The sequence below is a fragment of the Amblyomma mixtum genome, chromosome 8 (genome assembly GCF_055824585.1).
Source record: "Amblyomma mixtum isolate Tamu chromosome 8, ASM5582458v1, whole genome shotgun sequence".
Classification (NCBI taxonomy): Eukaryota; Metazoa; Arthropoda; class Arachnida; order Ixodida; family Ixodidae; genus Amblyomma; species Amblyomma mixtum.
Genome location: NC_143019.1, coordinates 24020144 through 24044236, shown reverse-complemented (window position 1 = coordinate 24044236; position 24093 = coordinate 24020144). Strand labels below are relative to the sequence as shown.

Sequence of the window (24093 nt, the reverse complement as noted above, 5' to 3'; positions counted from 1 at the left end):
TAAAGGACATATTATTCCCTTTTTATTCCCATGTAGGCGTATTGCTGTCTTGCACCTAGACGGCGTCTTCTTTGGTGTTCGCTTTTCAATGCACTGCAGCGTTGAGTGTCGAGCAGCTTAGCCGAAACGTCGCGGCATCGTTCTGTGTTTTTTTTTCTTCGAGCATCTTGCAAGAAAGGGAGCAAGAAAGAGCAGGGAAAACTGACCGGCGTTTCGTGCGGGGTCTCTCCTCCACTCTTATACCGTCGTGGCCGTGCGGCCAAAAAAGGGATTCGAACTCGGCACTTTCTGGAACCCAGCACATACCCGCGCCTCGTTCACTTCCGGATTGCGCCTGGGGGCACTGACGCATCAGCCGCGAGAGAGAGCCGTTTTGGTCGTCGCGTGCCGTTCTGCTGCTGCCATCGCCGGGCACCAAAATACTCTTCTACGCGTGCCGGCGGGCGGTTGCGGCATCCGCCAACCGCAATCCTTCACTCCCGAGAAGTTGCCCCTCGGTTTCTGCCTGTGTGTGCGTGCGTGCTAAGCCGTGCTTGCTTGCCTGTGTGGGCGTCCAAGCCCAAGCGGGCGGTCTCTCGCGTGGTCTACGGTGATTCATTTTTTTTTTCGAGCTCCCTTCTTTCATTCATTCCTTCCTTCCTTCTGTCTATCCCTCTCTTCTCTGAAGCTGACATTCCGAACTTGTAGGGCGATGACGTCGTGCTGACGCAGCGGGGTGTTGTCAGGCCTGCTTTTGGAAAGTTCTGTACCGCTGTCCAAATACCGTATAGGTATACTGGCGACGAGACCGCGCCGAGACCCGTATGTCCGGCATGCCTGTGGTATTGCTGTCTGTCGGCCACGACGAAGTATAGGAAATCGCCCGTGACACGTCGTCTTACGTATAGTCGAGTGTATCTATTGTCCGGCCGAGATGCCAAGGGATAGCCGCTCTAAATGAAGGAGTCTTCCTATAGATATATAAATATTAGCCTCCCCTTTGTGTCGGGCTTCGCGGGACTGTCAGCGCCGTCTCGTTCGTGCCTTCTCTTTTCGGGTGCGAACAAAAGGAGATGGGAAGGGGAAGGGGTGGATGGGGGAGAAAGAGAGGTCAGTGTAGTCGCCTTCGAAGCTTCGCGCGAACCCATGCGGCTTATATGGCTCTTTCTTCTTCTTTTTTGCGGTTCAACAGTCGTCGTTCGGGACACCGAACACCGAAAGAAGCAATCCCCTGCGTCGTCGTCGCCGCCTTCCGAGCCGGAGAAAGAGCGCTCCGACCGAACGGAAAGAGAGCGCGGCGAGCGCAGAATAATGCAGGGGGCGGCCGTGATGATGCCGGACAGTTGGGGCAAGAGAAACTTAACGATGCGTGGAGGGGGAAGGGAGGGGGGAGGGCGTAAGCGGAGTCAAGAGGGAAGAACGGCTCGCTGCGGTGACCGGTGCTTTGTCTTGCTTAATTCTGTGCAGCACCGCTCGTCTGGTCGGAAGAGGGAGATGGGGCGTTGGACTCGCTGCGTGTGCGTGGAACCCGTCGCGTTCAGTACTCGTGCGACCTTTACGTCTTAGTCTTTTTTTTTTTTTGCGGTGTCTTTTGGCCCCGAAGACGGACACATATCGGCGAGAGCTGTTTTGATGCTACTGCATTGAAAGCCTCCCCTGGTAAAAGGAAACGTATTGTCGGTCATGAAGACTGGAGGGGTCAGTTAAGCTTCTCCGTTAGGGTGTGACGCCGTAGCCTTGATGGGTAAATGCTCATATATGAGGAGTTGGTCATTCTCTTCTTTGCATTCATCGATCACGGTTAAGCGGTGCGCCAGTGTCCCGACATACGGCGGTTTCAAATGCAGCCACTGGTGAGGCTTGTGAGACCCACGCTGCTCTTCCCGAGCAACCTCTCGCGACCAGTTGTTTATTAAAATGCCACCTGCCGCTGTGGGCAGTTTGCTCACAGTTTAGTGGGCAGGTTGCCGACGTATTGTGATGGTCACAAGGTCATAGGCGGGCCACCTGCTTCTCGCCATCGCGTCAAAATTCGCCCATTGGCTGGACAGGAAAGTGACGTAACCGGACCGGATAATTCCCATTGGCTGGACAGGAAAGTGACGTAACCAGTACGGATAATTCCCATTGGCTGGACAGGAAAGTGACGTAACCAGTACGGATGATTCCCATTGGCTGGACAGGAAAGTGACGTAACCAGACCGGATGATTCCCATTGGCGGGACAGGGAAGAGGCGTCACTTCCGGTAAAGGCATCGACAGGTTCTAATGCTGTCGCATTGCCAACACGTAAGATAAATAGGTGGCACTGAAATTTTTCGGTCGAAAAAGTTTTTCGACTGAAATGGCGCGCAAATCTCTCTTGTACGTTGCAGTTGACGCGTGCTCTCGGAACCAACGGAACGAATGGACTTGTCAAATCTTGTCCACTGAGTTCAGTAAATTCCCAAGGGTGGAGTAGATTCGAAGTGCGAGACTAATTATATCTTCGTTTTGGTTAATGTTAATTAGCAATTTCTCTCTTATTTCGTGAAAGATTCTTTTTGCACTTAAGGAGAAGGGTTCTCGATTAACGGGCAGTTGTACGCTACTGGCCGTTCGGGGTACAGTTAATCCTCGTTGCAACGGCGCTGAAGGGGAATGAGCGAGGAGGATTGAAACTTGCTTACTTCGTGCACACTCCTTCGTTATTTTGAAGCGTAAGTGTTACAGGACAAAGTAAATTGGACGTCTAAACATGAGCGAGGCCTTTGTGCCCTACAAGGGATGTGGTAACCTAGTAAGTGTTCGGGAACACGTTAACATTCCCTAGTGAGTTGTTTAAGTAATCATCAAAGATAAATCCAACTGCCGCCGTAGCTTTGTTTCGTGATCGTTCTGTCAACTTTTTTTTTTACGCGACAGCATAAAGGTCTCATCTCTCAGAAAAGCCGGTGTCGGCGTTGCCGTCGGCGTGACGAAAAAAAAATCAGGACTAATCGATTACAAGAGCCTCGCATAGATGGCGCCAGCTACACCAGCGGCGCATCGTAAACTCCTGACCCTCGGGTTGCGAGTCAGACACACTACCGCTACGCCACTCAGACACGTTCGTACATCTTGGTTAAAGCGGGGCTTTATATGTATGTCGTATGGTCTTTCACATAATGATTGTGATTGTAAAAGAGGAAAGGGGTGTCCGTGTCTGGGTGGGCAAGAGGAACCGCTGTCTCGTCATACCCTTAAAGGTGGACCTTAAATGTCCTCCAATTTTTTTTTTACATTTTCCCCTGTGGGTGTGCGGTCGCTGTACGTAGCTGTAAATGGTACCTCTATCCCTTGTCCTTTCTTCAGTTCCCTCCTGGCTTCGTCCCATCGCCTTTATCTCAATAACCTAACCCTTTCATTTCGGCCGGCTGCAGATGTGCGGCAGTTTCCGCTGGGCAATTTTTTTTTCCCGCTTGCTTAAGCTAAGGACAACGCAGCGAGCTATGGAAAGAAAAATGATAGGTGTAACGTTAAAAAATCGGAAGCGGGCAGAGTGGGTAAGAGAACAAACGCGGGTTAATGACATCCTAGTTGAAATCAAGAGGAAGAAGTGGACATGGGCAGGGCATGTAATGCGGAGGCAAGATAACCGCTGGTTCTTAAGGGTAACGGAGTGGATTCCAAGAGAAGGCAAGCGTAGCAGGGGGTGGGAGAAAGTTAGGTGGGCGGATGAGATTGAGGAATTTGCGGGAATACAGTGGCTGCAACTGGCGAAGGACAGGGTTAATTGGATAGACATGGAAGAGGCCTTTGCCCTGCAGTGGGCGTAGTGAGGCTTATGATGATGATGATTTGAATACACCTCTACTGTAGTGTTGCTAAAAACCATGGCCTCGCACCCGTAGTTTCCGCTCCACTCTCAGCAGGTTGCGTGGGTCTCAGTGAAAGTTGTCGCAGGTTCACGTCGCTGCCCCACGAGCTCTGGCGAGGTAATTAATCCGCGCAGGCTCTCCTAGCACTGCACCGAATTGTTTCGGGAGGGAGGAAGCGTGCGAAGGCGAGGAGGAGAGCGGAGGATCGTGAGAAGGGGGCGAGCATCGTATCGCCCTTGTCTCCGCGGTCGCCCGAGCGTGAGAGAGCGCCGCCGTGGACGGGACGCAAGAAGACGCCTGCTGCAACAGGAGAGAAAGCAGGCCTCCATGCACTACGATGCGGGCGGCAGCAGGGACAGAGGCACGAGATGCAGCGGCGATCGGCGCGCATCGTCGCTTCTCCGGACTGCCTGCTTGCCTGCCCGGTGGTGGTCAGCCATCTGCCACGGGGACTCCGAGTGCGTTGTGTTGTGAGAGGAGGTCGTCGCCCTTCCTTTCCCGCTATCCCTCTTGCCCGGAGCCCTCCGCTTTGTCCCCCTGCCTGTTATGCGTGCGGTTGTGCCCTGGTCACGCCGTGACGCGCGCGGGTTTCAAGGGCGGGCGGAAGAGGGCGCGCGCTTCGCTTTCCTTTCGGGGGTGGCGGGGGGGGGGCGTTCTTCTTCGAGAAACCGACCGAGACCGTCCTCCTGATGATGGCGTGACCGCGGTCCACCTTCTCTCTCGCCTCCTTCCGTTGAGCGGAGGCTTAAACCCCATCCCCCTCTTTGTTCCCTCTCCCGCTCTTTTGTCTCGGCCAGACGCGGTGCCAGCTTGCCCTGGGCATCGCGGGAGGGGGAAAGATTCTTTTGTTTTCTCCTGGAGATGTCGGGACTGCGATGTCGGACGCGGCTGTCGAAGCGAAAAGCCGCTTCTACGAGCACTTGTTTAGCTCTGGTTTTCTTGGTGTCCGAACGTGGTTGGGTTAGGTTAGGGCGGGCATGGGGGAGGAGAAGGGGTTCATGCTTTGTGTTTTGCGCCGTCACCTTGGGTAATGTGCGGTCTTCAACGCGGATGTCAAAGCCGGTCTGAGCGGTGGTAGTGATGGCTGTAATGCTGCGTCGGTGAGAGGTCGGCGTGGTCAGTCGTGTGGTAACAGCTTGCAAATAGGCCTTTTGAGGACGACAGATGTCATGTCCAAGGGGGCGTGTTTGTGCGATGAGGAAGGGGCAGCTAGCGAGTCTTAACGGCGCTTTGATCACTGGAGGTGCTTTGCTGTTGTTCTTGTCTCCGTATATATTATGTTACCTTTATCCAGGAAGCTGACCTTTACAAATGCACCCGCAGGTCTGGGTTTTGTAGCATGCGAGGGTGATGTAATAACGAACAAACATTGGAGGAACGGGTAGCGAATCGTGGGAGTAGCACGTGTAAAGACTTCGATGGAGTTTCGGAAGCCTTTCGGAAGAACAAATGTCATGTAGAAATACATGGCACAGCCAAACGTTTGGCCACAACTTTGTCACGTTGTTTTGCGACAGTCGTTTCAGGCGGCTGTGGGTGTACGCTTGGACTGGACGATCTCTCGGCTTCTAAAGCGGCTTCTCCTGCCCCCCCCCCCCCCCCCCCCCCCCCTTAGCGCAGTGCTGAAGGGGGTGGGGGAATGCATTTGCTGCACAATAAAATTTCTTTCCTCATCCTCCTCCTCCTCGCTGTCCCATGTGTCTTTCGACTGCAGCTGTTGTTACTGAGCCCTTGTGGCGAATCTTTGTTGTGCACTTTTTCTTCGTTTTTCCCCTTTTTCTGTCTTGCCGTTGCTTGGGCATGCGTTTTCGTGGTCCTTTCTCCTGTTGACTTCCCCGTCTTTCCTTCTTCTCCTCCTCTTCTCCTGTTGAATTTTTGCCATATGCTGCCTTCAAAAATGACCTAGGCCATAGCCGTGGCGGCATTAATGAAGAATCGCGAGATTTTTGTGGTTCCTGGCCTGAAATGAAACTGGCTCCAAGTCACTGTGCGGCAAGGTTGGCCGAGGCTCTAGCGGCGATATCGTATAACGGCGAAAAATATCTTGCGTTGATGTCACTTTAAAATAGGAGAGGTTAAAGCGAATAAATAGCAGATCGATTTATTTTAGGCATATGAGTTACTGGATGAGGGAAGAGGGTCGCCTTTACGTGCTGGAGATGAAAAGTGCTTTAAAGGAGTGGATTGTGGGCATAAATTTTCACCTGTAAAATATATAGGAGTAGAGGAAACAGAACTCGACGGGACACTTTAGCTCCGCTTTCAGGGGATGGCGCGGTAGCTGTAATGAGTTAATCCTGATATGTGCGGAATTGGCCGTTCTCAACTTTGGATTCATATGACCCTGGGGGTCCTCGTACCCCTCCTGGCGCAGTGGTGCAGCGGTTAAGTTATGAGCCACTGCCCTGCGATGGCAAGTGCTGCCACCTGTGGGGGCTTGTGCGACCCAGGTTGCTCTCCCCGAGTAACCTCTCGCGGTCATTAATTTAACTGTCACCTGCCACGGTGGGCAGTTTGCTCACAATCCGATGATGACGCCATAAGGTCACGTGACCTTGTGGCGTCCGGAGGGTGGCCGTCTGGGCTCCTCTACGCCACCCCATTTATCGCTCACAACGCCGACCGCGGATTTTCTGAGTAACGGGGTCTTTAACGATGTCGCGTTAATATGGTCTGTTGATATGTTAATAGCGGTGACTGTACTTGCAGCGTGGCTCCTTGACACTAAAGGAAGATGACATCGTGTGCAGTCGTTCTCCTTTTCTCTTGCTCACTCGGCATGACCAGTTACTGATCACATAATCCTTATTTTCCATCTAGGGCACGGGATCAAACCACAGGTCGTGTTTTGGAGAATACATTCAGGCTTAAAATGACCTCCTCAGCCTGCGAGTTTCGTGCACGTCTTGACAGTACGTTAGTTAAGGCAGGCGAGCGCGCTGCGTTTGTCGGGCGCGTGGTGGCGCCACCGTCGTCGGTGCGCGCCAGCCAAGATGGCGACGCCAAAATTAGGCCCGCGGCTCTGGGGCGTCCCGTGACTCCGTAGCCCGGGGTCCAGCTTCACACCCTCGAAATTGCCCGTGACGACGGCAGTGGCACCCACCCCCCACGGAGGCCGACAAAATTCGACAAAACTGCAAGAAACGCGTAACCATCTCCGCCGCGCCGGTCCGATTCCGCGTTTGCTCTGCGACCGGCCAAACTACTGGCCGGGGCAGGATCACGGCAGAGCGGCGGTGCTGAACGAGCGGGGCCATGCCGTCGTCCTTCGACACCTTCCTCCAGGGGAGGGTGAAGTCGCTCCTCTCCAGCTAGTAAGTGTCGCCGCTGAACTGCGCACTCCTGCAGTGTGCGGAGTACCGCGCAATTCTTATTCGTGCCGCCCCGGTAGCTCAGTGGTTATGGTGCTCGGCTGCTGACCCGAAAGACGCGGGTTAGATCCCGGCCGCGGCGGCCGAATTTCTTCGGGCTTTGGAGGAGAAATTCTAGAGGCCCGTGTATTGTGCGATGTCAGTGCACGTTAAAGAACCCCAGGTGGTCGAAATTTCCGGAGCCCTCCACTACGGCGTCTCTCATAGCCTTGGTCGCCTTGGGGTGTTAAACCCCATAAATAAACCAACCAATTCTTATTCGTGTTGAGGTTGCGTGACGCCACTTCGGCTGTTATTTTTTTTTAGGTGTTTTAAGACCGTGCCGTCATTTGGAAGGTTTGATGGTTTGCTTGATGGGGGTTTAATGTCCCGAAGCGACTGAGGCTACGGGGGACGCCGTAGTGGAGGGCTCCGGAAATTTCGACCACCCGGGGATCTTTAGCGTGAACTGACGTCGCACAGTACACGGGACTCTATAATTTAGCCTCCATCGAAATTCGGCCGCCGCGGCCGGGATCGAACCCGTGTCTTTCGGGTCAACAGCCGAGCGCCATAACCACTGAGCCACCGCGGCGGCGGCGGCTTGGAAGGAATGTCCAAAGAAGGGTCAAGTAGTTCCTCTATATAGCTAGTTAGTGCCGCCACTGATCGATACTGAGCGATGCAGTGTGGGAGGAAGTACCTCGCTCCATGCAGGTACCCGCGCTGACGTCGCATGACGCCTCTTCGACTCTTGTTTTTTCAGAGTCTATCGTTGTACTTCTGAAAGGGTGTAAAGACCCCCAACGCCATCGTCCTTTGGCGCCTTCCTGAATGGGAAGGGACGAACCGTTATTCTCCAGGTTTTGGGTGCTGAGTTCCCCGTGTATGGCGCTGGCGTCGCTTGACTCTCGTTTTACACCTCTTTACGTGGAGTTCTGCATTGTCTTACGCTGAAACGGAGTGTACGATGCCGTTCAACGAGTGTTTGCGCTTGTTTCGGTTGATCGCTTCAAAGGTGTAAATGGCTCTAGATAGTAAGCGTTTTTAATGTGACGAAAACTCTCAGTTAGTTTACTCTGATCCGCAGCAACGTTTTGCTCCGGCATGGTGCGACCATGGTGTTATTGAGTGATGGTAATTTTAACCCGACGTCTGATCTTTTTTTCTCTCTCTCTCGTAAACATGGCGATACTTATGTTCTTATCTGATTGTGTCTACATGTGTCTACGGTACTCTGAGGGAAGGCTATAAACAGTCAGTGCGTGACAACAGAAGACCTATTAATAACGTGCACCCAGTAAGGCTTCTAAGGATTGTAATGCTAAGGATTTCTCTGCTTGAAGCAAGGTCTACGCTGACGTCCACCTTGGTCGAGATGCTTTACGGGCTGTCTAGTGCCCAATGTACCGACAAGGCTGGCCCCTAATAACCCTTGTCAATGGCGCAACTTCTCTGCCGATTAGTGTACGGAGAAACGCCACGTCGTTAGTGGCTGACTGCAAGTGCCCTCTTCTATTGGCTGCGTGCGGCATTGCGTACGCAAAACAGGACGCGTCACCACTCGAACGGAATCGTACCGCCGTTGTTTACGCACGGCCTCGGTACACCTTTCTCACCTGCGATGTGCACGGTACAGTAAGCCGCGACCCCGATTGCACCAGAACAGTGCAGGGCGGCCAATGTCTCCCCTTTGTTGCTAACTTCGACGGCGCCCGCATCAGGGTTGGGACGCGCCGCACACGTACCAGCGTGAGTCACGTGTAGTACGCGACGCGTGCGTCTGTGCCGCGGCTTCTCTACGCTCCGCCGGCACCCAGCCTGGGAAGCCGCTTTCCCGCTAATGAGGGGGAGGCGGAGGATCGGGAGGAAGTGCGCGAGGCGTCGATCGCGCTCGATCGCGACACGCCTTGGCGGCGATGCGACGTGCACTCCTCCCCTTCTAATGAACGCCATCGATTCGCGTATGCGCGCGCTCTGCGCACGACACCACCACACTACACCGCGTGGCCCCTCCTCCTCTCCCCTTTTTGCTCTCTCTCTCTCGCTACCCTCGCATACGTGCTATGCCTATCCTTGCACGCTCTCTTGCCGCCGCCGCCGCGCGGTCTACCCACTCGCTCCGTCCCTGTCTCTTGCACTCTCCTGTGTCGGCAAGGTTAAGGTTTGCAGGTTTCCCGGCCAACGTCGCACGTCGTCTGCGGCGGTGGCGGTGATAGCCGGTGCTCACGCGAGGCCTTGTGCGTGTTGGCGCTGGCAATCTTCTTTGCTCTTTGTCTAGCGCCAAGAAAAGGTGCGAAGCGAGCCCGGGCGGAGGTCTTTAGCGCGTCGGAACTCGGGAGTAGAGGTGTGCTCGGCTTTATTTGTCCCTGATGTGTGCGCAGGGGGATGGTCTGTGCTGACGATAACGGCGTTGATGTAGATGTCAATCGCACCGTCGACGGACGGATCGATCAAAGACGCCATTTGGTGAATTAGAGGAATGGATGAATAAATCGAAGCAGTCAAATTAATGAGGGAGGGAACGGGTTGGTTAATTCACTGATTGATGAGTCAGTAAGAAAAATCGATTAGGTGAGGATGGAGTTGAAGCAAACAGGCGCACCAGATAATAGTTCGTTGAACAAACAACGCTTAGGACGAAGACACAGAAGGGGCAGACAGGTGGCCCGAAGGTTGCTATTGGCAGCCAGTTGAAATTTTGGGATGTTAGGTTGAAGCCTCCAACAGCATGTGCGTTGGGCATTCGGAGAGTTTGTTTATTTAATTTACTGAAACCTCCTTGGCAGTGGTCACATCATTAGGAACGATGGGAGGCTGCTCTGCGCCGCTAGAGCTAGAACTCCGCGGACAGTGGGCTGGGCCCGTGGGGTCGCCGCACCACTAAAGTGCCCGGTCCTCTAAAGGGCCCGTCTTCGTCCGGCTAAACCCCCCCCCCCCCCCCCCCCCCCCCCGCTCGATTCTCTAGTCTATGGCCAATTCACGTCCCGCCTTTCTTTCTGTTTCTTCGTTTTTCTTTTTTTTTTTTTCAAACATGCTGCAACACACACTCGTCCATGCCATGTAGCTTGTCTTATTTCGTTGGGCATAAATTATATCTCCCTTCTGGGCACTCGACCCGGATCCGCTGCCGAGCTGTGCAACTCAGGCTGACTACGAAACCGTGCATTTTTATTTTGCAAGCCGAAACTGGCTTCACAGCTCACCAGAGGGTCGGACTTCCGAAGGCACGAGAGCAGGATCCGGGCGACTGACCAGCGCTGTTGGTTACGTTCGCATCGCTCTACCTAAACCTAAAGTTTAAGGCACTACCAAAAGTTTAAGGAATCTGCTAACCATGAACCGGTGATGAACCGGTGATGAACCAGTGATGAACCGATGTTGAACCGGTGTTGAACAGATAATGAATCGATGATGGGCCAGCGAACAAATACCAGCAGCCTCTTCAGTTCGGCCAGTGGTCACCTTGAGGAAGCAGTTCCACCTTCTACTCTGATGCACGGTTTTAACTATGGCAGCTTGGTGCAGTGGAAAATGCAATCGATAAACTGAACTCGCAACCAGTTTATAAGCCACTCTGTCACCCTGTTTTTTTATTATTAGTATTCGTAAGCTGTGGGTTTGGTTTTTGTCTTGCCCCGTCATATACGCAGTTGCTTGCCGATAGTTGTTAGTCCAGTTTGTCCGTATGCGTTCGTGCGTTTTTTTTTTTTTTTAGTATGCGTGAGCTTCTGCGGTTTATTCGAATTTCAAACTGAACTGACCAGAACGCTGGTCGATATCAGCGTTGCAGCGACGGGAAGCGGAACTGCGGAGACGTTGGTCGTTCAAGGTCTTTAGGATATGCGGACAGCTGTAGGAGCGGGCGCTTATCGGGTTACTTTAGCCCCGATCTGCCTAGAGTGGAATCTCCCGAGCCGGTCCAAGCTCCTGACGAGGCTGTAATTGCATTTTAGCGTCCTTATCCGAATCTAAACCCATCGCTTGCTCTTGGAATGTTCGTTCTTTTTCTTGGACTGCAGCGTCGAGACGCGTCAGGAAGCTAGTAGGATTTAGGCGATATTCATGGAATACTTCTTTTTCTTTATCGAGGTGTTCAGTTGGATTGAAAGAGAGATTGAACAATAAACAAAGGAACGGCAAGCCAAAGTTTGCCACTTTACCATTCTCTCTATAACCAGCGTGCTGAATGCTTTGAACTGAAAAATGTATCGTCTTATTTCTTTCATGACTTGTAAAAGCAGAACTTCTCACTCAGTTGTCGGCTTTCTCGGATCAGAAATGAAGGCGGCATATTGTTTTCCTGTTGTCTGTTTATTTGAATTCCGGCGGTTCTGACTTGTTTGGTGTGAACAGTTGACTCGACGGTCGTTGAAGAACACCAGGTGGTCGAAATTTCCGGAGTCGTTCACAACGGCGTCCCACATAGCCTGAGTTGCTTCGGAACGTTAAACCCCAATAAACCTAAACCTAAAGCAGCGGGAGGTCAGTATACTTTGGTGCGCTTGTTATTTGTCTCATATTAGCCGACTCTTGCTTCCTGTCTGATATCAAACAATGATCGAACCGGTCATTGCCATTAGATGTGCCTCGAACCGGTCATTGCCATTAGATGTGCCAAGAGTTGCGAGTTTCAAATGAATGCATCCACATTTTTTAAGCTTACAATGGGAATGTCGTTTTATTCGCAGTAATTATTGGGGCCAGATGTTTCGCGGAACGATTCGTCTGCCTTTTTGCGTAATTTTGCTTCCACATTATTGCAGGCTCCCTATGAAGACATAGATAAAGCGCAAAACTGCTGCCTAAAGTCGCTTCAGCGTCAAATTTCCTTCTGATTATGTTGTCAATAAGTGAATAACGAAATTTTGTGCGCCGTAGAGCTCGCGCTATGTTAATTCCAGCTTCCATCATCAGGTCTCCACCGCGATACTTGTGACGCTTTGGCTCAGTTGGTGGTCGCCGGAGGGGGGTCATCGTCGTGTAGCAGGACCTTCCTTGATTGGTCCGTTGGGTGCGCTGCTTTTGCTTACGTCAAGGCGTCCTGCAGCGCGCGCGCGCGCGCGCGCGCGCGCGCTAGCAGGCGTGATTGGTCGCTTCTGTTTTGTCCCCGCGGGCCGTCTTGTTTGAATTCAGATCGCCCGTGAACCGTTGCTCTATATCTGCGCTGCGACTCCCCGTGGTACCCGCCGTGACGTCACGCATGCGGCGCGCGGTTTTCGTGACGTCACCGCGCGGGTTTTGTGGTCGGGAATGTTTGTCTCTAAGCCCGAGAGCGAATACGTCACTCTCGGCGCGTTGGAGGCGGCCGGATGACGTCCCGACGGTATGATCCTTGCGCATTTTCTCGTCTATTATATATATATTTTTTCGTACCTTTTCGACAGCGTTTATACAGCTCAGTTTTCTCCAAATATTTTCGCTACTTTCAGCGAGGTTTCTTTCTAGGTTGGTTTCGCTTTCATTTTCTGGCTTGAAGCGGCATGTTAGGCGTCTTCTAGCTGACGCTTCAGACTCATTTCCGACGCATTTTTTTTTAAATTAATTTCTGAGCCTTCAGCAATCTTTTTCTTCTTGCAAGCGTTTACCGTTGACCAGCGTTCCAAGCTTATTCGTCTTCCACTGTGTTATTCAACTTCGCTTGTTGGGTTTAAAGCATCCTGTTTTCCAAGTCTTAGGGTGCCTCACGGGAGAGTGTCCGGAGTAGACGAAACAGGATGCCTCGCTTTTAACCGCGCGGCGTCGATTTCGCGCAGTAAGAGCTGTATAATGGAAAATCATTATCTGCTGGAAACATCTTCTGTGCTGCTGTTTATGTTAATTTTGATAGAGACTCATGAGTTGGATTCTTCTAATCATAAGTCATAGTATCGAATTTAGCCAATTGAGCAAACCGCGCCTACCACATAAGTGCCTCTTTTTTTTCTTGTATTGTCGTAACCCCCCCAACCCTGTGATATTGATTTGATGGTTGTGGTAAAATGCCAAGTTGACCGATTATGTGTCTATGAATTTCCGTACCAGGCGCGGTGAGTTCTCCAGTGTGAATCGTTCTCACGTACTGCACTCTTAATACTGCACACTGCACCGAACTAGGCCAAAGTCGACAAGTGGTCAGTATTGAATTGCGGGCTATAGTTTCGGTTAAAAAGTTGGGTTAGAGCCTAAAAACTATCATCGCTGTGTTTGACGTTCGCGGCTACCATTGCAAGTCTTATCTCTTTCCCCGAAAAAAAAAAAAAGCCTTTCAGAAGTTCTTTCGAGGAGGTCTCCTTGAAGCCATTTGAGCTACCTTAGTTCAAGGCAGGGCGCACAAGGTGTCATCGTATCTGGGCGCTAGCACGGGTGGTCTCACTACATGGGTGATGTATTTGGCAGGAGAATAAGAATAGGATCGCATATTTGGTGGTCGCTTCCAAATTATGACCAGCAGCAAGGAAAGCGCATGCAGCCGGTGCGCGTTATGTGACGTCATGGGTGCCATGGTGAAAGCGCAAAGCATAGCTTCCACTGTGCAGCTTAGAGCAGGCAGTGATAAGCGGATCAGAAGAACACGGAACGTTATCGCCGCATTTACGGTTTCAAGCGTGGCGGCCACAAGGATTCCAGTGCGAGGCTTGGAAGCGAACAAGAAAGGTTTGCTGTTAGGAAAACAGTGTAATATAAATGAACAGCGAGGACAAACTGAAGTTGGCTTGTATCGACACGGCGCCGCGTTCGAATCACACCACCATACTCTCTGCGAAGACGGATCTTTTACTAGCTAGAAGCCACTGAGAAAACGAAATAGACATGTGCCGCCATCACACGCGGATTTGGCAAGTAAACTGCCTGCGTCGACATAGTTTTCTCTGTGCGGATCGCGGAGGGCAGCTCTATGCCACAGTTTACTTCAAAACGGGGATCTTGGAGTCTGCTCTACACCGCTATGTGCCTCATAACGGAGATCCTGGAGTCTGCTCTAGATCACCATTTGCTTCAAGAAAATGGGATCCCGGAGGCTGCTCTACGCCGCCAGTTACTTCACACTGGGATCTTGGAGTCTGCTCTACACCGCCATTTGCGCCAAAACGGGAGCAACCCGTCCTTTTCGGTGTAGGCGTTACGAGTTCAAATCGACTGGCGAGGACATATTTTTAAATCTAATCTAATCTCGGCTGCAGATGCGCCCTTCGCTGCCTGGAGAAACGTCGGAAAGAGCCAAAGGATATATATATATATATATATTTTTTTTTTTTTTTTTACTGAGAACGATAATTGCACGCAGTTTGGCCTCAGTGCAGTATTAAAGCAGATACAGAACAATGTGGATGGAAAAACAAAAGCTCAAGTTCATATACTGGCTGAAACTAAGAGGTTGAAATGGACACAGGCAGGGCATGCATGATGCGCACAACTGATAAGGGGGGACGTAACTGAGGGCCACTGCCAGACACAGGGAGGAGTAAGATGAGACCAGATCTGCCGCGATTTAGTGGCCGCACCTGACACAAGATAAGGGCAGCTACTAGAGTTCATCCCTGTTCATTGGGATGGCACAGATCATCGGGAGACCATCAGAGGTCATATACCATGCACCATATAGGATATAACAGTCGAGCCTCGTTATAGCGAAACGCCTTATAACGAAATAATGGACATAACGAAGGAATGACGATTCCCCCTTGGAAGCTCTGCCAACACGGGCTATAACGAAGCTACGTCTATAACGAAGTAATCTCCGGGCCCCTTAAACTTCGTTATAACGAGGTTCAGCTAGATACATGTAGGATTATAGTATAGATCACATAGGAGATCAGGGATGGAGTGTCCTTGAGGACTGTGTACTCTATACAAACACGGCTGGCGGTGTCGGCGTGCGGCGTTCGAAAACGCTCCACCTTTCCAGTGGGTACGTCGGCCGGTCGTCTGCTCGACTTTCTCGAGCAACGCCGCGCTAGTGGAGTTAGCTGGCTATGAAAAACACGCTCTCGCGGCGTCGTGGTGGTGCATTACTTTGTTTCGCCTAGTTGCATTTCTCCTCCGAGCTTCTCGCTTCTGGCCCCCTGCTTCTCTCTCTCTCTCTCTCTCTCACCCCCCGCACACCCTCTCTCGGCTTAGCGCGAAGCGCGCTGACTCGGCAGAACTGGGCTTCCAGTGCAGGCACGGCCTCCGTTTCGCTGTTGTTCCGCCAGTGACGCGTCGGAGAGCCCGTGTCGGTGTACGTCTTCTGCCCTTGGCTCAAGGCTGGCCCTGGTGGTGTTCCGTGACGGCGCTCCCCCCCTCCAGTGCTGCGCTTCCTAATTGGTTAATTAGCACGTCTGAAGAGGGGAGGGGTGCTGGCGTGGGCGGCGAGGGGAGAGAACTGTCAATTTGGTTTGCTTTGATGGAAGCCACACCGCGCCAGCTGGGCCTTCTGTGCGGCGACGTCGTCGTGTTGGATCGTGGCGCTTGTTGGCATATTGTTGCGGCCGCCGCTGCCGTTCTCCTGCGATCTATCGTCTCCTGCTGTGCGCGCGCCGGCGGGCTTGAGCCATCTCGGCCGCGGGTGTGAAGTGCGGTTTGTGACGTGTGGCGCGAGTTTGGCCGGACTTTTTGAGCCATGACCTCCCGGGTGCGCGAGATGCGGAAGAACTTCCAGGGCTCGAAGAACGACTTCATCGTTGTCGAGCCCTGGTGAGGTTGGAAGGAGTTCCGACAGATTTTTTTTCTTTCAAAAGTTTTCTGCTTTTTTTTCCTCAGCATCTGTCAAAAGTGGGGGGGGGGGGGGGATGCTTAGTTTTTTACTCTTGCACTCACCGTGTTGTGCTTGTACTGTTGTCTGGAAAAAAAATTCTTCCGCTGCAGTTGTTCGGAAAAGTTGTTGATTTATATATGTATATATATATTTTACCTGTGGGAAGTTTGAGCTGTCACTTGGTTATTGAGGTTGGTCTTGTGTTAGCTGGTTTGAATAGTAGGCTTAGTAGTGTGTGATTAGTTAACTCCACACGCTATCGTAAGCTAAAGTTTGCTGATCTCTGGAACTACTGTCGACCGTTTTAACAATTTTCCGCAGATGACCAGCGCGCATTGCAAGAAAGATTAAAGCAACAATTTCTATTTTTTTCATAAAGAAAGGAACAAGAAGTTGTGGTCTCAGACTGCAAAGGTTCGCATGGTGTAGTTGATACTGCAGTTATAATTATTTAAAGACGTCTAACATTGAGCACGGAAGGTTGTCATCCACTGCAGCAGTTGTCTTCAGGTAATTCCGACAACAGCGCCACTTTTTTAGAGTACTGTTTAGCAGCTAGCTTTCAACAGCCGTTCATACAACCATGACTGAGGACATCGTTGGGAGGTTTTTCAATATACCTTAGTCCTGACAGCTTGGCAAATATGCACTGAAATCTCGTGATGCGCACCCACACAGGACTTCTATGCATCGTAGTCCCCAAAGTTTTTTTCAGTTTTGCCATTGTCGTCTTCCCAACATATGGGCTCTGTTAATGAGACTTAGTGGAACTCTGTACTGGCTTTTATCTTGACTTCTTTGGAGAGCCATCGTTTACTTACCGCCGTTTTCTCTCTCGCCCCTCTGTGCAGTGAGCAGTCTGTGGCGTCGGCCCGGGCAGCTGTGCTGGTCTACGATGACCACAACAAGAAGTGGGTGCCCAGCGGCTCGTCGAGCGGCCTCTCCAAGGTGCACATCTACCAGCACACGGTCAACGGCACATTCCGCATCGTCGGCCGCAAACTGCACGACCATGAGGTATGGGACAACATCTTCGCCAGGGTTACCGACATCTGTTGTGTGCTTCCAATGCCTCCTGTTCCCCAGGGTAACCTTTAGCTAAAGTCGCATGCCATGTCGCAGTTGGTTGAAGTGATCATAGGTGTGCTTCTACATCTCTATTTGCACAAAACCAAATCCTCGTAGTTTTCTTTATTGATACTCTAATGGCTTCCTGCATTTTTCTTCAGAATTGCCGTATTTTCCGGTGTATAAGTCTCACCTTTGTATACGTCGCACCCCCCTCCAAACGGCTGTTTATCCGGAAAAACACATACATAAGTCGCACCGGTGTATAAGACACACCTCTTCATTTGATTTCTTAGAAAATTCGTTGCAGATCACGCAAATCGCGGCCAAAATTGTGGCAGCTGATAAACAATGTAAAAACTAGACAGTACTTTTCAAAAATGTTTATTTAGATACATACAGATGGTATGTAAAGGTGCAGTCAAAAGTAAATAAAATGCGCGGGTGGAAAACTGCATCCATCATACCCTTATCTTGTGCGTCCGGCGCTCGTCACCGTCAGCTCAAATGAGTGCACGCTATTTTCACAATACAGTACGAGGATTTTGTCCGGCGCTGGCTACGATGCGTATAAAGAGAGGTTCGTGCATTAACTCTGGTGCGCCCCGCGACACGACGTAACAGCAGCACTGTACGGCTAAACACTTAAGTCTGGTGTCGCCATGCATGCGCTCGCTGCTGGGCATACCAGAGGCCGCGCGGTAGTTGCTGACTCCTATCTAACTGCGCGAACCACTCTTTATACGCACCGTAGCTAGCGCCGGAAAAAGTCCTGGTACTGGTAGCGTGCGCTCATTTGAACCGCCGATGACAAGCGCCGGAAGCACAAGATAAGGGTATGCTGGATGCAGTTATCCACTCGCTCGAGCAACACGCTTACTTAACTGCATCATGGCCAACGAAACGACAGATACAAAGCACGCTTCAATCATGACCTCGTCGACCTTGCCGCAGCTATCAGCGAAAAGACGATCCAATGGCAGCAATGGCGGACGGAAGTCCGGAAGTGATGCGCACAGAAGCGGCTTGAAAATGGTTGAAAGTTGAAACGATTGAAAGGTTGAAACTTGTCATTGACATGCTTACATTTTAAAAATAACAGATTTAACTCCTTAACTAAAATCATTATAAGAATGTATAAGCTGCATTTCGTTTTTTGGACGCCAATCTGACGTTACTTTGAGAGTTCCTTCCGAAATGTAGTTACTGGGCGCAGCAGAAGGTGGTGCGTGGTTGTGGCGCGTAATTTTCCTGGCCAGGGTGCCTCCCCTGCGCCCACTGATATCTTGCAATTTAATATCTGCAAGTTGTTGGACTTAACGTCCCAAAGTGACATATAGACTATAACGTACGTGGTAGTGGTAGGCTGCGGATTAAACTGCTTGGGTGCGCTGACATTGCACAGCACATCCTTAACGGCAAGCAAGCACCTTTTCGGGCGCGGCCGCAGCAGCCCGCATTTATTCTATATATAAGTCGCACCGTTGTATAAGACGCACCGACAAAAATTTAAGAAAAAACCGCGACTTATACACCAGAAAATACGGTACTTGTGCTAGATTTCGTACTTCAGATAACCATGGACGCCCTCCGTAAATGGAAGATGTGTTATCGATTGTGCGCAGTTTTTTGCCAGCGAAATTAGTGTAACAGATGTTTTCATAATGTAGTACAACTGGTAAGGTATATTTTGCGGCGAGGTTGCAGCGGAGTTCAGAAAGATGCTGCTAAACTTTCTACTCTATTGCTTGAAGCAACACCTAGTCGCAGCTTGACATTCCTGCTGTTAACATCAATCAGCAAACTGTGGGTGCTAACTTAGGCAGATGTGCTGTCTGCTGTGTCAGTGACAGAGCAATGTGAGGCAAGCTTGTGGAAAGATGTGCGCTGAAGTGTCACTCCTTTGCCAGTAAACAAGGCTACAGACGCAGCTACCAAGAAATAAAAAAAGAATTGTACCCACCGCACTTGCTCGGTGGTTGATCCTGAGGTCGCATGTTTAGTCCCAGCCGTGGCGGCCGTATTTTGATGGAAGCGAAACGCAGAAACGCCCGTGTGCCGTGCAATGTCAGAGCACGTTAAAGAATCCAAGATGGTCTAAATTAATACAAAGCCCTCCACTATGGCATCCCTCGTAGCTCGTGTCACTTCGTTGACAATGAACCCCACAATTGACCAGTTACAGTCTTAAAAAATGGCATGCCTTTAGGTGGTGCTATGTGCAGAAACGTTCTCCATGGGGTGCTGTTTCTGAACCTTTGTCAGAGGCTGGAACATTCTTCAAGAACACTGAATGCACATGTAGCATGCAGTGCATTCCGTAATGCATGGATGTGTAGTGTATACTGTGACATTAGGTGCACTTCTGAAAATATATCAAAGAGGCATGCAACATTGGAAATGGTGTATTGGCAGTATGGCGTGTAGCTTTGTATTGAACGCAGTCTACACTGTTCCAAAATGAACAGTAATGCTTCAGAACTAAAATTCAGTCTTTCACTGAATGTCTGTCACATTTCTGATTGGAAGATTTTGATGTGTGCAGAGGTGATGTTTATGATAATTAAGTCTTGTTTCTTGCTGTCAGTTGATGACTTAGTGCATGGTTGACTTAAAGTTTGCACAGCTGACTGACACTTCTCCACAGTGCTATGGGAGAGCTTTATCGGCTGCTGGGGTGGACCGCATGTTGTTCCTTGGAGGGCACAGCCTTCCTATTCGGTGTAGTGCGACATCATTTGAAGGAGTCTGGCACGGGGTGTGGGTCAGTGACCTGTACGACACTTTGCTGGTTTAGCTTAACATAAACTCTGGTAAAATGTGCCACACAGTAAGCATGTGGAAATTGCACTGCTCTTCGTGGGCATAAATGTGTATAGTTTGGGCACTGAGCTCGTGGGCGTTTGGGCACTGAGCTCGTGGGCGTTTTATTTTTATTTCTAGTGCTTGGTTTGCAGACATGGACCACTCTCCATGATGCACTAGTGTGTAGGGTGAAGACTCTCTGCACCCTGAGTGTCACTTCTAGTCACCAGTTTCATCCCATATTAGACTAAACAGGAAGCTTGAACACCAATTTAATGCTTTTTCTTGAAAAACAAACACCATAATAAGTACAGTCGAACTTCATTATAATGGAATAATGGATATAATGAAGGCTTCAAGGTTCCCCTGGGAAGTCCGGTCAACATGGGCTATAGCGTAGCTACGGCTATAACGAAGTAATTGCCAGGCTCCTTCAACTTTGTTATAACAAGGTTCAACTGTAAAAAGTTGAAGCACCCTGCTTCCATCCTGCTACGCATTTCACGTTCCAACACCACTTTTGTTGTTCCCCACAGGTGGTGATAAACTGCGCCATCCTCAAGGGCCTCAAGTACAGCCAGGCAACAGGCACGTTCCACCAGTGGCGAGACAACCGCACGGTATACGGTCTAAATTTCAGCAGCAAAGATGACGCCGACAATTTTGCTGTCGCCATGCTGCGGGCCATCGACATGCTCAACCAGAACAGTGAGTCTGTCCGCCTGGCCGTGTCTTTCAGTCTCGGACGTTGACGTCGTTTGGGCAGATGTTTCCCAAGAGCACTCACAAACACTTCATCGAAGGGAAGACGTGGCTTTTAAGTTGCGAAAAATGGCAAAAGAATCGTCTGTTCGTATGCCTTGTTTTCTATGCTCTTTCAAAGTTTCTGTGGTGAAACTTCGTACTGCATATTGGGGAGAAGCTCAAAAAATCGGCGCCAGTATGAGCGCACTGAATGTTGACCCAGCCTTCATATTCTTAGCTCTGCACTCTTTTCACGAGATGCAAAGGAATAATATCTTTTTTAGATATCACTGTGAAATTTTTGTGAGTGTGGTTATAACATTATATCTAATATGCTAAAAAAATTTCAGTGAATTCATAAAGAAATAAAAAAAATTGCTTAAAGCTGCGTCCCCCCCATAACATATACCCTTTAGACGGGAATCATGTTATACCCGTGCTACGTGAACACCTAGAAAGATTAGTCTGATGACATGACATGCTCCAAAAGGCATCCATATTTCATGGAGTTCCACTATGCTCCACAAAGATTTCCAGAAACAGGTGGAAACTTCAGCATTCACTTCCTGTATTGGAATGCCACTGCTGCCATCAAGTTTTGCTTTGGTCCATTCACTCTTTTCGAGTGTTTATTGTAATCTGCTATTCTGCGATTATGAATGGCAGCAAAAAAAGGCACTGCCAGTGATGGCTTTCAGTTGCCTTTGAGGATGGCTATCATTATACATTACAACTCTGAAACTTACGAGCCACATATGCCATAATAAATAAGCTTTACCATGTAATGTGTTTTAACATTTCTTGGCCGAAAGCACATATTCACTCCTGGATTTGTTTTCCAAATAATGGCACAAAAGTACTGTGCATGGGGGTACACATGCGCATGTTTTGGAGGCATATAAGGTTCTTGAATGTCTCCATGGTGCTTCATCGACATGAATGAAAACATCGGCTTCACACCTGCACGATGAATTTAAGAGAACATATCGGTTTGGGCAGTGGCAGTTTCTTGTGCAGTGTCGATTGCTGCCTTTATTGTGTGCCTGTCTCGAGCCCCCCTCCGTTGGTGTGTGTTGGTGACAGGTTCGACGGGGCCACGAGTGCAGCAGGCACCGCCTCCGGTGCCCCAGCATGCACCGCAGCATGCACCCCAGCATGTGTCGCAGCAGCCCATCTACCAGACCATTGGCACCGTTGCACAGGACGACACCGAGCACCAACGAAACTGGTGGGTGCTTCTCTTCATACTGCTCTTGGCATCACAGGCTGGAATCACCTTAGGAGTTCAGAAACCCTGTGAATTATTTGTGCTGTGTGTGTGTATGTATACGGTCACTTTGGATTGGCGGTCTTTTAAAAGACCTTTCCGGTTGGTTTGCCAGATGCGTGTCTTGACTGATATTTGTTCTCGTGAAGAAGTGCTTAGTAACTGAGAAGGGCGTCATTGTTCTGATGTTATTTTAAATACAGTAGTAGCATTAGAGAGACCGACAACAGAACATAATGCATCGCAAGGTAATGGCAGAGATGAAGACATCTTGAAAGGCACCAGGCTGACAGTGTGGTGCTTTGTAATACTGGTGGATTGAGGAATTATTGTTCAATTTGGCATTGCAAACCACTTATAACAATCTGTAGGGACATTCTGCTATGAAACTTTGCCATTAATCAGTGTATCCCAACACATAACTACACATGTCAGTAAAATACAATTTATTAATTTTTTTTTGTTAAAAATCTTTCGTAATAATTTATTATGGTTTATGCTATTCGCTGTGCATCCTCTAATGTAAAAACAAAAATATTGGTTGCAAACCAGTATTTTTTTCAAGTCAGTGTGTTGGTGAAGCGCTTTGAGTCATTGCTACTAGATGGCGCCCCAGTGTTTGTTTTTTCAGTTGGCAGTAGATGCAGTTCACTAAAACTGCCATCGACGAGAAGTATGTCAATGCGCCATAATTGCTTTGCCTGTGGAAATGCAACAGGATGTTAAACTACACTAGAAATGGCTAATTAGTAATTACCATCTGCTGGGAGGGGCCGCATTTCTTTGTTTGCTCACATCTGTCGCCTAGTGTGTCTGGTGATTGAAAAATTCCTTATACAGTCAAACCCACTTATAACAATACCGGTTATAACAATATATTGGATATAACAATGGTCGGTAGTGGCACCGTCAACTTTTGCATGTGTTCTATGGTATTTTCAGCACAACCCTGTTATAACAATTATTGGTTATAACAATGGTATTTCCATGGCACTTCAGTATTGTTTGTGGGGTTAAAATCGGGGGGGATAAATACGTATTCCCCGTTTAAGCGCGGCTGACTCAGTTCAAAACCGCGCTGACCCCACCCCGTGGTCGCGTACGCTACTGAGCGCACGCCGACCACGGCGGGCCGTGCTCTACGGGAACAAAGGAACGACACACTGGCTGACACAAACAAGGCATTTATTGCTATAGCAACAATAACGCCAGCTAGCAACACAATACACTGAGGAATCTAGGATGTCCGACTCACCAGCACGGCTACGAGCGAACGTCCGCCCACGCGAGGGCAAAGGGATGAACTCCGAGGTCGAGCGGGTCGGGCTCGGCGGGAGTAAGTTCCGACCAAGAGGCGCCCGTCGACGAAGGGCGAAGCCGCGAGCGAAACGTCCGTTCGCGTCCCGTTGCCGAGGGAGAAGAGACCCCGTAGCTCCCCGCGAGCGCGCAGCAAAACGCCATCCGTGGCGCTGGTGTCGCTGCGACGCGAGCGCCCTCCCCTGTTAGTGGAAAGTCACCGAAACGAGAGGAGTGCTTTGCGGAGGAGCTAACCACAGGGAACTAGCGCGTTGAGGGAAAGCGAACGCAGGGGACGAAAGCGTCCCCACATCCCCCCAACCTTAAATAGACCCACGCGCCTGCAAGTTACATGCTATGGAGGAGTCTCCTGGTCTTCATGCACTTGAGGCAGGTCGTGCAGCGGAGGTCACGCCGACAGGGTGCACGCAGTCTTCCGCGGTATTCCGAAGGCGGCGTGAAGGTCTCCGCTGGGACGACTCGCATGGCCCGCGGACTATGTGCCCGCAGGCCCGCGATGAGGAGGGCCGGTTGACCACTGCAGGCCAAGATTCCGCAGTAGTCGCCAGGGCAACAGCAGCCAGAGGTGGCTGCTGTCTGGTCTCGCCACAGCTGCCCCGGATGGATGCGGCGAACAGGATACAGGCCGCTCCGTCGCAGCAGGCGGCAGCGAGGCGATGTGCACAGGACAGCAAGCCGCAGTGGCTCCGCTGGATCTGAAAGATTGCCAAAACACACTCCGCATGCCTTTAACGTAGGTCACGGGAGGGGAAACGGCGTACACAAAGGCCTGGTGGCTCAATGCTCAACTCGCTAGCAAAACGTGTCGGGCGGCTGTGCAATGCAAAGTTCGAGTGAACAAAGCCCTTTCTTGAGTTGAACGAGAATGCTCGGTTCATGCGAGGTTAAAAAAACGGGTGGGCCAGCAAAGTGCGCCCCCTCTCAATACCACGGTCCGGTGGTCGTGTCACTTTTGACAAGGTGCAGGCAGCTATGAATAGCCTTAGGCCTCACTACCACTGTGAAGGT

The 24093-nt window shown here is 50.5% G+C and overlaps 1 protein-coding gene across 5 annotated transcripts in view; it reads left to right on the top strand.

Moving 5' to 3' along the window:
* ena (ENAH actin regulator enabled) overlaps nucleotides 1-24093 on the top strand; it is a 116102-nt gene that overhangs the window by 74533 nt on the left and 17476 nt on the right. For 4 of the 5 annotated variants that reach the window (XM_089556826.1, XM_089556829.1, XM_089556827.1 and 1 more), the window contains exons 2-4: nucleotides 16736-16901; nucleotides 20294-20465; nucleotides 21585-21729. In XM_089556826.1, the coding sequence (XP_089412952.1) occupies nucleotides 16736-16901; nucleotides 20294-20465; nucleotides 21585-21729 (483 nt within the window). Of the gene's footprint in view, nucleotides 1-15556; nucleotides 15824-16735; nucleotides 16902-20293; nucleotides 20466-21584; nucleotides 21730-24093 lie in introns of those variants that run through there. The other variant, XM_089556828.1, reaches the window with a different exon arrangement.